This window comes from Dermacentor albipictus, chromosome 9, assembly GCF_038994185.2.
Source record: "Dermacentor albipictus isolate Rhodes 1998 colony chromosome 9, USDA_Dalb.pri_finalv2, whole genome shotgun sequence".
In the NCBI taxonomy this organism is placed as follows: Eukaryota; Metazoa; Arthropoda; class Arachnida; order Ixodida; family Ixodidae; genus Dermacentor; species Dermacentor albipictus.
Window position 1 is genome coordinate 58,197,859 of NC_091829.1, and position 17,463 is coordinate 58,215,321.

Genomic DNA, 17,463 nt, shown 5'->3' on the forward strand with positions numbered 1-17,463 from the left:
CGTTGGAAGTAATGAATATGCTTTTCCAGAAAAGACTGGTTCAAAAACAAAAAGGCGGGTGGAAAGTAAAGGGCTTCCACGGCGCAGGGCCTTTGCTACACGTGCAGAGTACGCTCACCAAGCATAACAAATGTCTTTCTAACAATGTTGTCAACCCCAAAAACAGCAAAATTATATCTGCAATAAAAAGGCTTTCACATACGCGTGAGGTGACGCACGGAAAAGCGTGGTGGGGTGGGTGTAACCAAAGGCACATGACGTGCGTAGCATCAACGTCTCTCTTGAAACAGTATGTATGGACGTAATCCCGTAGATGTATGATAAGCTGCCCACCCTTGAAGTCAACTAGAAGCGGACCTCGCTACGCCACCTAACGGGTGGTCAGATCCTTACTTGCTCGGCCAAGAAACGGCTTGAGTGTCAGCTATTACGTAGGTATCTTTCGGAGTGGCTTCGCCGCCAAATCTATGTGGGCACAGCAAAGTGAACGACCCGGCGAAATTGCTCACTGCTTGGCTGCAACTCAGTGGAGACTCCGAGCACTTTGCCGATCACCGTCGCCGGGACACTGCCTCTGCCTGTAGTACCCACAGCAACCTGGGCCGATGTGTGGACCTTGTCTGACCCCATATCCGGTAAAGTAGAAGCCACAACCGATGGCAGTGTGTGGTCGCAGTTCGCCGAAATGCCGAAAACCATCCGCCGCCCATGCCAGATCAGTCTCCACGATGATCGACGACACCTTGCCATTTCGACAAAGCTCCGCAGAAAAACAACGCTGCCTAAGGAATAACTGATGCCGCGATAACCCCGTGGGTTCTGCCTAAACATGTCGTTACATTGTAGGTCCCTGGAAATACTAAAAAGTCATCCGTGGCATCTATTGGCCTCAGGAAACTCACCCTGTAGCACATTTCTGCAGAGTATACAGATACTGTACACGTGTATAGCGATGGCTCAGTCACACGATATGCCTCCACTGCAGCCTTCGCCATTCCACATATGATCATCGCTCGGTGGTTTACCCTAGACCATAGATCAACATCAACTGCCGCAGAACTTGTTGCTATCCGGAGGCACTTCGATTTCTCTTCGAGCAGCCTCCTCACGCGTGGACGATATCCTGCGATTGCAAGCCAGCTCTTCAAACGATTGAGTGTGTCCTCAGATGGGGCCCGTAATATTATACGGCTATAGAAATTACAGAGAGTCTTGACCACACAACTAGAAATGGCCACAATGTCACGTTTCAGTCGATACCCTCACACTGTGGCCTGATTGGGAACGGACAGGCAGTCGCTAAAGCAACAACTGCTTTATATAATGCATGTGAAGTACGCACTCCGTTCTCATGAACAGACACAAACGCCCTACTTCGTCGCGTAAACCGCCACTCTACGTTGGAACACTGGACCTAACGTGATTGACGACACAAGCGATTACAGAAATGGGACCAAGAAATGAAATTTCGTATGCCTCGCAAGTTCAAAAGAAGCCAAAGGAGCATGGTGCACCAGATTTGCCTTGGTGTCGTATTCACCAAGCTTTATAGACATATGATAGGTACCAGTGATACCAGCCCAAACTGTGAATGCTGCTGAAACATTTGAACATATATTTTGCGTGTGTCGCACGTACGCGCAAGAACGACAGCAACTTGTCTCTGCCATTCCAAAGATACATGAGAGACCGCTATCGGACGAGTTTCCTTTAGGTCCTTGGCCTAATGCAACCAGCGCAGCCCTGGTAACAAGAGCCGCTATAGCCTTTCTCCGAGCCACTGGGCTGGTCGGATGACGTTAGAGATGCCACAATGCTGTGAATTCGTATATACGCATCTCTTTCTTATACAATCATCATTCATCAGCCCTTTCCCTCGCCGTCCCTTTTTCTCAGTGTAGAGTAGCAGGCCAGAGCAAGTTATAGCTCAGGCCGACCTATCTGCCTTTCTGTAAATAAATTTCGCTCTCTCTCTCGTGACGCTACAGCGGAACAATACAGTACAGCCATGATCCGACGTCGCGAAAGAACTACGGCAATACCACGAACCACAAACTTCGAGGTTCTTTTTTATGGCCCCGCAGTAGCCGCTTTATTGGGCACAGCAGCCGCCTGCGCCACCATGAGTGAACAATTAACCGGGCAGAGGGGGGGGGGGGGGGGGTGGAGTTATGACTACGCTTCAAGACCCCCAAATCCGAGCAGCTGGAGGTCCCCTGATGAGATGACTGGAATGTGCGTATAGGTCGAAGGCAAGACCTACGGTGCCACCCTTCCGTACGTAGCCTGCGCTTACAACACAGCAGTGAAAGAATCAACTGAGCTCACGGCGTTCAAGCCAGTTCAGGGCAAAGAACGTAACTGCCCTCTCAACGGCACGCCGTCACACTTTACCGCCGAAGAAATTATCAATGACGCCAACTTTCTGCAGCGTGTGGAAAAATCGCGACAACTCACCCGTCTATATAAACATCAAGCACCAGCCGAGGACTGACAGCCAACGCTACAATCTTCGACGACGCTTTGCGGAACACCGGTGGTGCGACTGCGCCTTGGTCCCCTATAAGCCGACATTGACCAAGTGAAAAGCTTCTTTGATGTTATTACGGACTCTACACGAAAATTCACCAAATATCTGCACCTCACTTAGATGTAGTGCTGGGCGGCACGCAATCACGCAGTCAAGCATGCAGTCAAGTCAAGCCAAGCTCAGGCCTGTAGCCAACGAACTTTGTAATTTCGCTATTTTTCTTTATTGCGTATTTTGTTTTTCGCTCTCGTGAGGTGCTCATAGCAATCGGACGATAAATTTAATATGGGCGCAAGAACACATGTACTATTATTCTTCCTTCTGCGTACGTGTTTCATCGGTTAACAAACTCTAAATTATCGCACGGCTCATGACAGGCTTGCCTTTATCAGAACGATCATGGTCACCCGCGCTGATTTTATCTGCTGTCTATGCTGTAGTGGAACCACATGGTTCCACTACAGCATAGACAGCAGATAAAATCAGCGCGGGTGACCATGATCGTTCTGATAAAGGCAAGCCTGTCGTGAGCCGTGCGATAAACAGATTGCATGCGTGACGAGAATATAGATCCACATTCTGTAAGGTGCTTGAGCACATGCGATAACGCTGGAATTTTCGAGTAAGCATTGAAGAATAACCGACGTGCTTGAGTGGCAGATGAGTTTTCTGACAATCGACGTAAATGCTCCGTGCTATCATTCAGCCCGAGCGAAACTTGTTTTGTGAGCACAGTTTCGCTGAGAAAAAGAATTGGTTTCGTGACGCCCTGTTCTTTCTACGGTGTTCCTCACCGTCAATGCAAGGTGAAAATACCGACGTTTTGCTCGCATCTTGGCGGAACCTGAGTCGATAGTAAAAGACAAACCACTTATCCAAGTGGAAGGTATCTACGTTGTCTCGCGTTACTTCCGTTGCCGATATTCCATCTCTGGCAAACGAAACGCGAACAGCGGAGCCCGTGTCGATCCGAATTATAGCTGAATGAAATGTGGGCGCCGTCATTTAGTCTTGCTGCACTGGGCGATGATGCCCGCCTTATAGTGCGATATTTTCGCAGCTGCTTTCTTGGATTTTTGTTTTCTAGCTATGAAATTAAAGCGAAACGAAATAGAAGAGAATGTGTCGCAGTAAAGGGCAAGCTTCATCAACTGGTGAGGTCAAACCGGACGTGTCCGCTTCCGTAAGCTGATGACTGGCAGACGGTGCACAATAAACTTTTGTGTTCCGCTTCCGAAACGCACGTGGTGTTTGCGTCTCATTCGGTACCGATAGCAGAACATTTCAGCATATTGCGACAAGGAAAAAATTGGGAAAGGAATGAAAGGCAATTGCTGCTAGCAAACACACGCACACGCCCAGAATCTTTCCCAGAAACATTCTCACTAATAGAATTAAAGAAGTGATAAATTATTGAAATAGAAAGTGAATGATAAAGAACGACTTGCCGTAGGTGGGGGAGGATCCCACGTCCTCGCAATGCGCTTGCGATTCCCTATAACATACGAGAATTTCCGCTCACGGGGATGCCGTCGCAGGACGCCGACGCCGACACCGGATTCTCTGTCATATGTACGGCGCCCTTGACGCTTTCGTGTAAAGATTTATCATTCCACAAATGAAATACAATAGACGCAAAATATCCGTGACCTGGGGGAATGGAGATTGCAGGAAGATGCGAAAGAAACACAAAAAAGCACTGGGCATACTTCGTCGATAACGAAGCACGAAAAATTTTATCTAATAAAAAATGTAGATCACACAGTACCCGACGCAGTGGCAGGCTGAAGAGCAAGCTGGGGAATGTTTGGAACGCGAAGGTTTATCAGATTTTATATTTTCATAGATACGGGCCGGTCATCATAACGGCAACTTTGGGTGCTGTGCGTTTTGCTTGATAAGCAAAAATTTTTTACCTAGGTTTGCATGATCTGTGTTTAACACAATTAACAAGCATCAACATAGTGGCAAACGGAGAAACACTGTTATGATTCATTTGCCAAGAGGGATATTGCATAAATAAAAGTATATGCTAGACAAACTCACTTTGCTCACTCACAAACTCATTTTGCTTATATTTAGTTAAAATTTACTTACGAGAATTATGTTGTTACGTGAACAATGTCCAGCTATGCTAGCACTTGATATCATTGTTTATTGACAGATTTACTTAGAAAGCATTGAATATACCAAATACGGAAATAAATGCCCTTCCGTTTAGCATTTAGAGCACATATTCCTCTTCCAAGTCTACACACTGTCACGTGTGCCGTTTCAGAAAGATACGAAAAACCAAAAAAGAATGACTGGTATCTGGTAGTAGCAAGAAAGAAATTACTTGAGGCAATGAGCAGGAAGGCATGTAGGACAACAGAAGTTAGCAAAGACACAACGCTTCCCTTCTGAAGTCATGCAGTACCAACTAGCCCGCCTGTCTGTGTTCACGAAGAAATAAGTTACTGCACTCCATTTTTATCACCTAATGAGCGCCTGTGGGCTATAATTGTGACGTCAATGAATTGCGTATGTAGACTGATGTCCTTCTGAGAAGCTGCGTCTGCTCTTGCCCTGCAATCACTCTGTTGGCAAGACTTTTCACTCTTGCTTACACAATAAAAAGAGAGATAAGTTGCTACAATAAATTAACGCTGTCTGAAGCATTAGCCCATTGAAATCACCTGGTGCTGCTCAGTATAATGTATTTCCAACTGGCAAAGCTACAGCAGGTGCAAATAGCACACTGAAGCGTCCACGATGCAGAACAAACTCGAAATCGATAGACATCTTAACTTTCCTCGATTTGTTCTCAATATTTATTCGCATTTGCAGTGGCGGAAACTTCTGTACCGCAACCATTTTCATGAAACAATGGAAGTTTGTATACCTCCTGCGCTTCCACGAGCACTTATTCTAGCAACAATTTCCTCCCAGCAAGATGTGTACTTTACTGTGAGAGGAGCACGAAAGAAAAGTAGTTATATCATCCGATAAATGTACTTGTTTTCGTAATAAGTAAGCTTCAGTTTAGTTAGATAATTTGGCGGATAGATAGCACTGGTAATTGGGGCGCCTCTGCGGGCGTTCACAAAATTTGTACATGAGTATCAAGCTAGTGGCGCACTCAAACGTGTACTTTTTTTTTCGGATATGCGGTATCATTTTATACGAAACCGTGAGGTGACAAACGGTTTATTTGTTAACGTTCTTCTTTTTTTGGCACTGAGGGCGCAAGCGTGGCGATTCAACTACGCGCTGTCGACAATACACGTCAGTTGTATCACATTGAAACATCAGGCATGGCTGAAGAAAGCAGCAACGAATACACAAGGTCGATCCAAATAGGTCGCGAAGCTTCGGGCGAAAAGCGGTTCAGTACAGATTGTCACCGACATCAGCATGGGGGGTTATGGGAGCAGCGATTGAAGCGCGACTATGTTTGGAGGGAACAAACATTGGGAAAGAAAAACGCGGTTTTTAATTCAAACGAGACACAGTTAGATTCATTCAACGAAAATAAAATTCCTAGACAATTTTATACATTCTTGACGAGTTAAGAAAATACAAGTTAAAATTTATTATTAATAATAAATGCATTTCCTTTAAGCGCCCATCGCTACAGGGGGCGTTGGCGCCACTATCACTCGCAATGCAACGCACGTCTTGAAATGGGCAGAAAGGCGCACTCGTATCACCTGTTGAAATACGCCCCCCTCACAGTTTGTACTTTCTTGCTTGTCAAAGTTTGTCTGAATTTGGTGACGTGGGTAGCTTCATTGCTTCTGAATCTGTTCAGTCAAATGTAGTGAGTTACGACCGCCAGATAATTGTGTAGTTGTTTTCGTGCGACCGCGCTGGCCGACGGGCTTGGCATCCAACAATAGGATCAGCACTCTACACCTAAAGCTTTCGTCCACCTCCAAAGAAAGTATGTTCTGTGCAGGGATGCGATTTCGACAACCGTACGGCTGGCCTTTTCCTGCATCGCTTTCCACGCTGAAAGCTCGAAACGCCCATCCAGTCGAATGGCAGGGCATTTGAATATATAGCTCCAAAGGAAGAACAACAAAACAAATTTCGCGCCTTCGAAAAACAAAATGACGTCACTTCTGCTTTTAACGGACATGGCGTCACATTATTTTTCCTTCCGCCGGAAGTGTTCCCACCACATACAGATGGCGCTAAGCCCCATGGACCGCCGATGGACCGCCATGTTTTGAACGTATGGGCTCCTATGGAAGCTTCGCTACCAGGTACATTTACCTTGGAATACACGCCTCTTGACTTAAGCATGAAGGGAAAAGCAACAAGTACAAGCCGTGACAGCACCCAGGACGCTTCATCTACTTTGGGTGCCTACACCACGTGAGCTTTACCACTTGTCAATTTTTTTCTTTGAATAGTGTTACCCTTAGACAGGACCCATATATTAGCCTTTAACATCTGTACATTTGTTCCCACCTGGAACGGGTTTTTTTACAGCCAGCCAGAGCTTCGAAATCGTAGGCTTTCTTAAATCAATACGCGTCGACGCAAGGGTGGTGCGAATATATTGCCATGCTCAGAGCAAAGTTCACTGCTTAGCGCTGAGTATAGGATTTTTCAGAACATGAAGCGAACGTATATTTACAGAAGAAAATATTTTTCATCGATGTAAAATCCTTGCACTGAACACACGTGATGAGTGTGCTATAGCTCGAAGTCCCGGGTAAAATTCCGGATGGCACCACCCTATTTCGATGAAAGCTCACTGTAAAAAGTTCTTGATTACTTGCATTTAGGTGCTTGTTGCAGAAACCCCAATGGTCAAAATTAGTGCGCAGTCCACCTAAATTTGGTGCGCGTTTTGTCAGGTCAGGGCCATTGCACGATAAACCTCGGAATTAATTTTATCGGAACTGTACAATTGGTGAGCCGATCCATACGTGCTTTTTAGACAATTCGTCAAAGTGCAGAAGAATACTGCCATTTGCCAATTAACAAAAAAATGTGAGCAAGTTGGTACTGCCCGCCTAAAGGTTGCATTAATAAAAAGCAAGCCCCATGCAAGAAAAGCCACAACTTCGTTTAAGACGATTGTTCTCTCATTTGAATGTGTTGCTTAAGGAAAACAAGTGCGCAAGCGAACACAGTTTCCCGGCTTCGGGTGGTGTGGCCAATGAAGGTATTTGTTTCTGTTTCTTTTTTGACAGCTTAAATTTAGACTATTTAGTTCTGAACCGTTTATTTTTTTTCCAAATAGCAAACTGGGGTGAGGTAATACTACAGTGATAAAGAAGTGGGAAGTCATGGTATACTACCGTAACCTTTACCATTTGTGAACGAAAGCAGTTGCACGTCGCATTTCAGCTATTTTCTTCCTAAGCATTGCATCAGCCTTAGGATATTTTTCATGCGTTCTCACAATAATCTTCATCATTCTGGCACGTGGCGACCACGTTTCGCCGCCGAACAAATGTTATCGCACAGCGCGGGACGCGCCTGCATGTATCCGAAGTTTCTGGAAAGTTATCGATGCTTCTGTCCGCTGCTACTGCTACTGTGTTTTTTACCGTCACTACCACGCGACAATTCGAAGAATTCCTATACAGGCTCCAGCGAGTGACATAGAAGCAAACTTAACACATATTAAAACAAACATTTAAGAGCGACATTCTAGTTCATCATTATTTCATTCGAACTCGTCATTTTGTTCGTAAGTATTCAAATGATTACTTGGCCAAGAGGCAGAAATCTGCTAGTATCTGCCAGAGCAAGACATTTCAGCCCATAATTGCAAATATTACCTCACAGCTGACAGATCTGTGTGTCATGATTGTGATTGGCGTGAAAACGCCGCATTCACCACGGCGTTGACGAAGTGCATCACGGGGCACCAATACTAATTATTCTAATATCAGCACAGGTGTCCATCATAATCACAGAAACCATCTGCATAGTGTTGTTATTATACTTCAACCTGTTTTGTAGATGCAAAGATACATGTGCCATGCTTAAAAATACTTTAGTCCGAAATTATTCTTAGGATTCTTTCAGCGTAGCAAGTGGACCAAGAGTTTTATATAGCAAACTACATAGTACACCTCGTAAGTACTTTAAGAGTGAAGATGACAGTATTCGCGCAAGTCAAGGCGCCGTTCCGTCTATGATGGATGAGTGATCTGCACCATGCATTGGCCCGACTGTGCTGTTCGTCCTATGCCAGCCAGCATAGTCGGTGTTTGATGAGAATGATAAACTTAACTTGCGAGTCGTGCATTTACAAAACAAGGGTTTGCTTTTTTCGAACTTTGCTTCGTTAAACACAATTTCACCTTTTCTTTTGTCATAGCTAGTAACGGTCTGACCAATACTTTATTACTTGCAGTATTCCCGACGAGGCCGTGCGTTACCAGAGGAACACGCTGCACATGCCGACGACCGACGAGACTTACAACGTGGACGGTACGTAGGCGATTATCACTTGCCTTTAGAACAAACATGGCAGATAGCCCCTACGGTTACCTTGGCAGCTTTACATTTATTGCGTAGAAAGACGCACATTTCTAGCGTGGCCAAGACGGTTCCCGCATTAACCAGTTTATAGCTGTCCTTACTAAAAATTTGTGCTTACCTTAATATATGCAGTTTCATACATAACCTATTCAGTAGAAGATTTTAAATGAATTCATTCTTGTATCGGCGGGCTGGTAAACCACAAAATGTTGAGGGCAGAAGCCCCCGAGACTGTACATTGCATGGAATGAATATTTCACTCCTAATAGGAATCATCGCATGAGCACGTCAAACCATGACCGTGGGTTTTACCTGCTAACACCGTGATGATGTTTTCCTTAAACCGATCACGCTCGTTGGCAAAGCAAGTGCTATGATTCCGATACCGCGTGTGATATGTAATTTGTCCGGCGCTTCAGATGTCTTTACGGGAAGGTTGTAACGGTACTGTGAGGTTTTAGGCAGAGGTTCGGAATTGCTCACCAAGAGCATGTCCCAAGAAGCAGACGTCTCGCGATGCGGCCGAATGCAGAGGTTACAGCGCACAATTTGCGGCACCCCAATGCAGTTTATATTGGAGCTCTCGGTTCTTTCATGCCACACGTGCCAAGCCATATGCGCAGCATAAACAGCCTTAAATAGTTATGTGAAAATGCAACACAAGGAGTAACAAAATAATTGGGTAGTTGTTTGCGCTCTGTTGCCATAAATTCTAACCAAATATTGCAACTATGCGCTTCTCAAACGTAAACATTATTCGTATTGAGAGAGTAACAATGACAGTACCCAATGATTTCCAGTGAGTGTGCCACTGCTTTGAAATTCTAATGCTTTGTTAACTTGAAAATCTACCTCGGCAGAAACGCCGGCCTTCTAAACTGAACATTCTTTTTTATAACGGCATTAGCTTTCCTTGGATACGTCAAGCATTATTTGTTCTGCCAGTACCTATGCAACCTCTTCCGCAGGCCTGACCAACGTTGGGACTTGTCAACGAGCGTGATTATTTTAAGGAAAACATCATCACGGTGTTAGCAGGTCAAAGCCACGGTCATGGTTTGACCTGCTCATGCGATGATTTCATTTAGGAGCGAATTATTAATTGCATGGAATGTACAGTCCCACTCGGTGCGACTAATAAAGTAGAGAATACCAGACAATAAAAAATAGGTTCCTTAAAGTACGCCTATGATATGACACTGTAGTTCATACGAATTCAAAGATGAAATTGAGGTCTTTAGTTCCGCTGGCTTGTAATCCGCGTTGAGTGTTTTCTCTAGCGTACGAAGGCATTGACCGTAAGGCATGTGGCTGTAGTCATGCCATACACATTCTTAGCGAACTCCGCCGCACCCGTCCCTTCATAGCGTAAATAAAGGTGCATTCAAAAATGCGGCGTGTCCCTGCAGTTTTGATGCTATATGCAGTGTCGTCGATGGTCCTCCTGAGAAGGATTCTGCCGTAATTTTCGCCTTTCAGATCTCTCGCGTTTTCCGTTCAGTTTCACGCAATTTCTGCGCTGTTATAGGGAAGATGTGGACCTAGCTACAATACTCGCAGCGCTATTCCTACAGCCCACACTTTTAGCGGGCTTTGAGGCTTGCCGTTGCATAGCTTAGTGATAGTGCCTCGTGAATTACCCCTTCATTTCTTTTCGAAGCTTATCTGCTGCCTGCAATACGACTCTAACATATGCGCATTGAGGAATCTTTTTTTAAAGTTGTCCTATAGTCCGTTGATGGCCTACACAGGATCATTAGCGAGGACAGCCGTTTTAGTGGTCGTAGTGAGCTGGTGAACCTGCAGTGCTACAGCTGGTGCTTATGAATTTCACCTACAAGAGGCAGCAAATGGGGTTCGGATAATCAGTTTCTGAAAGGCGAGTAGGTATTTCGATGACGCACGTGTGTCACTTAAGGTCAATAAATTTAGCGTATACGTCAAACAACAGTTTTAAATCCCTCGGTGGAAATGCTCCTCTCACTTTTCTTTATTTATTGTCGTCGTGTGTGTCGAGATATGGCTTCTGCTCGTAATAGATGGACAATGAGCAAGAACTTCATGAAGCATCTAACGCGCTTATTAGTGGATAACACAGCAAATATATAGGGTCAAGGGTTTCGCGCACAAGAGAAAGACATGTCGTTTTTCACTTCGAGCACTGTCGTTTTCTGCAAGTGGTTTGAGGTAAAACATAAGCTTCAGAAGAATGCAACACTGGACAATGTTATCGTGCTCGGCTTCCCCATCGCCACAATATTGTTGCATGCAATAAAGACAAAGTTGCAGTAAGACAAAGTACCGCGTACGGATGCACAACAGTGATGTTCCTATGCGACTAAAAGCTTCTTGCCTTGCACCATAAGCATGAAATATCTATTTCTCACGAATCGACTTTGCACTACGGCGAATGAGCACCTTTATCATACTTTTGTGTCATACAGGTGTCATTGACAATGGCAGCGTAAGGTACCAGCCCCTGGGGCCCATCAAGAGCATCAATACCACAAGGCCCAGCACGAGCCGGGCTGGCATGGAGGAAGCATCAGCCGATTCTAAAGACGGCGCCACGTAGGTTCACATTCAGAAAAGTTTCACTAAAAGGCAATTGAGAGATGACAGGGATGGTTACCGAGTAACATTAATGTCTCTACTCGGTAATTTCTCCTTGGGAGGGCTAGCTCTGATGGCTGAAACAGATACAGCGACAGCAGTTTTGAGCGTTCGGATGACGTGACTGCCCTTGACATACTTTATGGTTACAACAGCGCTACCGGACACCACGCGGCAGTATTCCCATTCCATTCCGCAACCACGAAGCTACACAAGCTCGCCCAAATTTCCAGCCTGTCAGCATGCCGCAATGTGCGGTACTCTAGCAGGTTTTAGCCTGCTTACGCACTCCCCATTATGGAATATGTAAAGATTTTGAAGGAAAGATGTTCACTGGAATCGAGGCTCATGAAGTGAAACAGGGTTTTCCTGTTTTCCTGTAAAATTCAGGCAAAAATTAAGCTGGCACTGACGCACTTGCACGAGAGAAAAGTTCTGATGACCCAAATGCCAAATATGAGCTGCTGTACAGACAACATAGTGTCGGCGTAAATCAAAACCTTTAGCTAAAGATCTACTACCTAAGTACATTGGGAAAGATGAAATCAATGTGCTTGGCAACACACTGTAGGAGTATTGAATCTTGTGGCATTCAAAGAAATGTGGCAATATCGTAACTGAAGCAGCTGCACTTTAGATTCGTCAAATACTTAAGAAGAGATTGAGAAACTCAAGTAACAATACTAAATTTTTATAACCGCCACGATTCAATCAACTGCAGAAAAAACACGTTTAAAGTACTCAAAATTCATGTATTGCACAGAACCCTCAAATTTACTGTTTTATGGCTAGAGCATTCACCAGACCTCGGAAAAGTTGTAGCGACTTCTGGCAAATTGGAAATGAATATATAGGAAACTACCTCTTTGGATGCTCCAATACATGCAGCTAATAAAACTGGGATATATATATTTTTTCATGTAGTTAACTTTGTAAATTCTAAGCTTCTATTCTTTTTAAGCTTAGCAATTTCATAATTTTTCCTATTGGCAAGCCTGAATAAGTTATTTGCAGAAATAATTATTTGCTGAAAGTTATTTGCCGGAAACCTAAGTAAATTATTTCCGGAATATAACTGGATTGATCAAATGAAAATTTTTTGTTTATTAGTGCCAATTTCTACATTAAATAATCCGGTCTCGATGCCGACCAAGCTGGCATGATTAGATACCGCGTGGAATGTAACTCCATATGACTCTAACCAAACCATAACATTGCATGAGCCATGTGAACAACCACAAGAAGAATAAATACAAGTATACAAGTAAAAGTACATTACCGTAAGAATAGCGACCAATCTTCATCTAGTGCTTAGCGTAGACATTTCAAACGAGCAACAGGCTGTACAAAATACACACACCATATACGCTATCTCTGCTCTAATGCCCGTCGTATTTTTCATCGTTAAACATTTGAAAAGATGTCGCACCAGCAATGCCTTAACTCAACGCTGGCAGCGTCCCTTACCGTACCGAGAAAAGTAAATATTAACTTTTGCGGAAGCATACTTGATTCATTGTGCATTGAGGCACTGAAGTATTTGACGTATCTGTGTTTGCTACGTATGGGGCGAAATGATTGTGTGTCGTTCTTGGGATGTGAAGTAGCTTAGCGCACATAAAACTACGGACACAAGGAAGACAGACAAAGACAATGTCGGTCTTCCTTGTGTCCGTGGTTTTATTTGCGCTAAGCTACTACTTCAAATATGGACAACCAACTAGTCCAACAGTCAACTCTTCTAGAGTTCTTGGGATGCCTTCGGCAGGAACGGTATGCCGTTCGAATGCGAGTCAAATGTTAAATGATTTCATACAAACACTACAGAAAAACTTAAACCCGGAAGCTTTTCTTGGTATTCGATATGAAGGGCTTGAGTTAACACGAATAATGTCCGACGGGGATTCAGTGTACCTACATGTCAGAAATAAACGAATAGTTCGCCTTTGCACCATTTCCGTTTTTTAAAGCAAGATGATCAAGTGGCTAATTGCAGTAGCTTATACCTGCAGAAAAGCAGGTGTAGTGCCATGTGAGAAAAATATTACGTTTAGATCGGGTAAATTGCTTATCTATCCACCACTACCACGCATTTCTTCTGCGTTTGAATTCAAGAAATACCAAAACAACGCTTTACTTATTACATTATGTATATCCTATGTGAGACACGTGCGGGTATTTCTTGCTTTCAACTTTAGCCACACACACCATCAAAGGCAGCAGTGTTCAATTTACGCCAAACTAAATCCATATTCGAGCGCGAGAATTAAATGCCGCAAGTTGGCGCTAAGGTTCACAAAGTCGCCTTATCATTTACCCACGATTGTGTGTCCACCTCACAATTGTCAAGGTGTGTTATTCTCCTCTCGTAACAAGAGTCGGCCGTTTAGAGCTCCTTTGTCTGTGTCCTTTTCAGGAATTCTCCTAGCACCGGAAGAAGAGCACAGCGAGAGTTGTGCGCTGTATGTGGCAATGCTTCGAGCAAACGTGAAGCCTTACACGGGCACGCCAAGGAAAGCACGGATGACACAGCCCACATTTGCAAAGCATGTGATCAATCGTCTGTGAAGGTGTTTAAGTTTGTAGAACATTGCCGCAACCGAACTGGCAAAAACCACAAATGCGAAACCTGTGGTAAACAGTTCCCCCGGGCTTATCATCTAGTTCAACATTACCGCATGCACACAGACGAGAGACCTTACAAATGCAAAGCCAGTGATATATCCTTCCGGCAGTCTAATCACCTAGATGACCATAAGCGGACGCATACAGGCGAGAGACCCCACCAATGCCAAGTGTGCAATAAATCGTTCCGGCAGTCAGGTCATCTAGCTTACCACGAGCGCACTCATACAGGCGAGAGACCCTTCCAATGCCCCGTGTGCAATAAATCCTTCCGGCAGTATACTCATCTACATAACCACGAGCGCACTCATACAGGCGAGAGACCCTACCAATGCCACGTGTGCAATAAATCCTTCCGGCAGTCTACTCATCTAGATAACCACGAGCGCACTCATACAGGCGAGAGACCCTACCAATGCCAAGTGTGCAATAAATCGTTCCGGCAGTCTAGTCATCTAGATCACCATAACCGCCAGCACACAGGCGAGAAACCATACATTTGCAGAACATGCGGTAAATCATACACACGGGCGGCGCATCTCCGTAAACATGAGCATGCTCACGCAGAGGAGAAATGTAAGATATGACAAAATGTGCTAACTACTAAGACATGTAGACTCGCACTGTGGAAAAAGCGCTTTCGTTTGCGAAATCTGTGATCGATCCTTTCAGACCTATCAAGTCTTCTTCGTCGCCGCTGAGCAAAGCACGTGGATAAAACACCGTATGAGTGCACGCAGTGCGGATGTAGTTTTGTAGACAAAGAAACAGGCGATAGGCATGCGTGCCAGAAGGAATGTAGGATGGGAACGATGCCTCCTGGGTCTTCGCAATTGCGTGACAAAATACTGCAGGTCCTGGCAAGCGCTCAGTGTTCCATCAAATATGTTGTTGGTGTACATTGTTTTATCAAAGTGACTTCGAGACAAAGCCTAATAGGCTGCAAAATTGTGTTTTGTGTAACTAAAGTGCTGAAATATCCACAAACTTTTTGACCCCCGTTTGGTTAGAGAAACTTCTTGTGCAGTTCTTTGCACAGTGTACCAGCAAAGAAGCTTTAATGAGTCATATTCGTAGCGATATTGCAGGGTAAACAGAAAAGAATATCTCATTGGGAAGCACTTGAGAAAGAATGTTACTGAATTCTTGTCAACTTAAAAGTAATTTCTGCCATTATATGAGGTCCGAAAGCCAAGTTGCCTTCGAGAGACAGCACTTGCAGATGCTTTTACGACAATGCATAAGAACATTGTACGCGTATGAAAATTATTTGCATGAAATTTCGCTCAATGCATTGACTGCTCTTTGGCCCGTGTATTCATACTGCCGGTGTTTGTTATATACCATAAAATGAGCTGATGATGGTAGTGAGACTGTATTAGTTATTAGTGAGACTGTATTAGTTATACGTGAGACTGTATTGGTAAGCTTAGTTGTGTTTTATTGTGGCGGAAGTTCAATGGAGTTTTTTTATCCACACGGACGCTGTAAAATCTTTTAGTCTTATGGTACTTTAGTCTTAATGTGTAATATTGACAATAAAGGATCGACCTGACAAGTTATATCCCTGTCGCACGGGAAGATTTATTGTCATTCGAATCGAATGGCATTCGATGCCACGAATGTCATTCGATCTGTTGCGGTACTACACAGTAAGACAGAATGGCATGCGTAACTGATAGCAATGATGATATGGAACAAAATTTGTGGGATTCAAAGAAATTTTGAGCCTATAATTCGCGGGTAAAAGCTTTTGCGAGTACTTTTAAAACGGACGAAAACATTTTGGCGCCAATTATTCACAACTAAAAGCACCTCTATCAGCGCATCCAATATTGCCGACCTCCGCAACAAACTACTGATGCAGAGTAGTAGCGCTTCAGCACAGCCCATGGTGAAAATGTCGCGGCAAAAATAATTCCTTTTTGTAAGTAAAAAATATCTTCTGACTTTGCTGATGCACGCATTATTCTTTCGCGTGGCGTGTCGCTGTTGTCCATTTGGGATGAAAAGTATACATTCGGCTCGTACTCGAATGCGAATGAGTTGCCCTATCTCATTGGATGGCAAATGTCATTTCATTTGAATGACATATTTTCTCGAGTAAATCGCGATTAGTGAGATAATCTGTGAATGCCATTCGATTCGAATGTCATTAAATCTTCCCGTGTGACAAATTTATAAGCTTTCATTGCTGTTTACATGGTTACTTGTATATATTTGTCCTATGAACACGTTTCACCGGGTAACAAAGGTTAGGTTACCGCTCAACGCATGACGTGCCTGTGTCTATCAGAACCTTCTCGATCTTCCTCACCAATTACACATGTTGTTTTGCTGTTGTTGAATCGTGTGTAATCAAATTGTACGCGCAATCCGAATATACATGTGCGATCTTGAAATGCTTGCATCGCCAAAAATTACGCTACAATTTACAACAAATCATGCATGAATATCCGTCAATCGTTAGCCGTAAATCACTTAATGAACGATCGATGTCTACGATCGGAACTACCTGTCTGCTGGAGTGTAACTCGTTTTGTGCTTTCCCGTTCCCCAATTAGAGTTAGTTGCGTGACTCATGGTTCTTGCTAGTGTATTATTCACCGTCAATACCACGTGGTATCTCGTAGAGGTACTTGTTCTGACCGGATACACCCAGTAAGCCATAACTACAACGTAAACATTTTTATCGGCCAGTGAGCTCGCCAAAACCTATGACTACCACCTGAGTATGCCCATCTGACCGAGAAAACTGAGAAGATCATGGCCTAACCAGCAGTCCCAATCATAATTGCTGCGTCGCCAGCAACAGCCAATGGAGCCACCGTTCTTGCGGAGATCATCGTCTAAGATACGGAAAGCTGGCTGGAAACCGAAGCATAAATCGCCACATTTCGCAAAAGAAAGTGCAACTAGCTGCGTCATGGCTGTTTTTCAATAAAATACAACGTCAGGGCGTGATTTGAAAAACGAGACTCCGGCATAAAAGCGTCGGCGCTGTAAAAATAATAATATATTTGGGGTTTTACGTGCCAAAACCACTTTCTGATTATGAGGCACGCCGTAGTGGGGGACTCCGGAAATTTTTGACCACCTGGGGTTCTTTAACGTGCACCTAAATCTAAGCACACGGGTGTTTTCGCATTTCGCCCCCATCGAAATGTGGCCGCCGTGGCCGGGATTCGATCCCGCGACCTCGT

General features: G+C 44.2%; 1 protein-coding gene across 2 annotated transcripts; it reads left to right on the plus strand.

The window, feature by feature from the left end:
• The first annotated feature begins 6,759 nt into the window (after window positions 1-6,759).
• On the plus strand, window positions 6,760-15,824 carry LOC139049979 (zinc finger protein 664-like). 2 transcript variants are annotated; one of them, XM_070525926.1, is made up of 4 exons: window positions 6,760-6,892; window positions 8,895-8,971; window positions 11,467-11,593; window positions 14,052-15,824. In XM_070525926.1, exons 1-4 carry the CDS (start codon window positions 6,762-6,764, stop codon window positions 14,845-14,847), a joined length of 1,131 nt encoding a protein of 376 aa, XP_070382027.1. In that variant the 5' UTR covers window positions 6,760-6,761; the 3' UTR covers window positions 14,848-15,824. The 2 variants fall into 2 exon arrangements, with proteins under 2 accessions (XP_070382027.1, XP_070382028.1); XM_070525927.1 differs by lacking the exon at window positions 6,760-6,892 and adding an exon at window positions 7,421-7,691.
• Window positions 15,825-17,463: the final 1,639 nt, after the last annotated feature.

Bases quoted from the DNA above. Each gene is read 5' to 3' on its own strand.
- LOC139049979 (XM_070525926.1), top strand. From the start codon at position 6,762: ATGGAAGCTTCGCTACCAGGTACATTTACCTTGGAATACACGCCTCTT. The intron at 6,893-8,894 runs GTGAGCTTTACC...TATTACTTGCAG, and splicing joins ACTTTGGGTGCCTACACCAC to TATTCCCGACGAGGCCGTGC. The intron at 11,594-14,051 runs GTAGGTTCACAT...TGTCCTTTTCAG, and splicing joins GATTCTAAAGACGGCGCCAC to GAATTCTCCTAGCACCGGAA.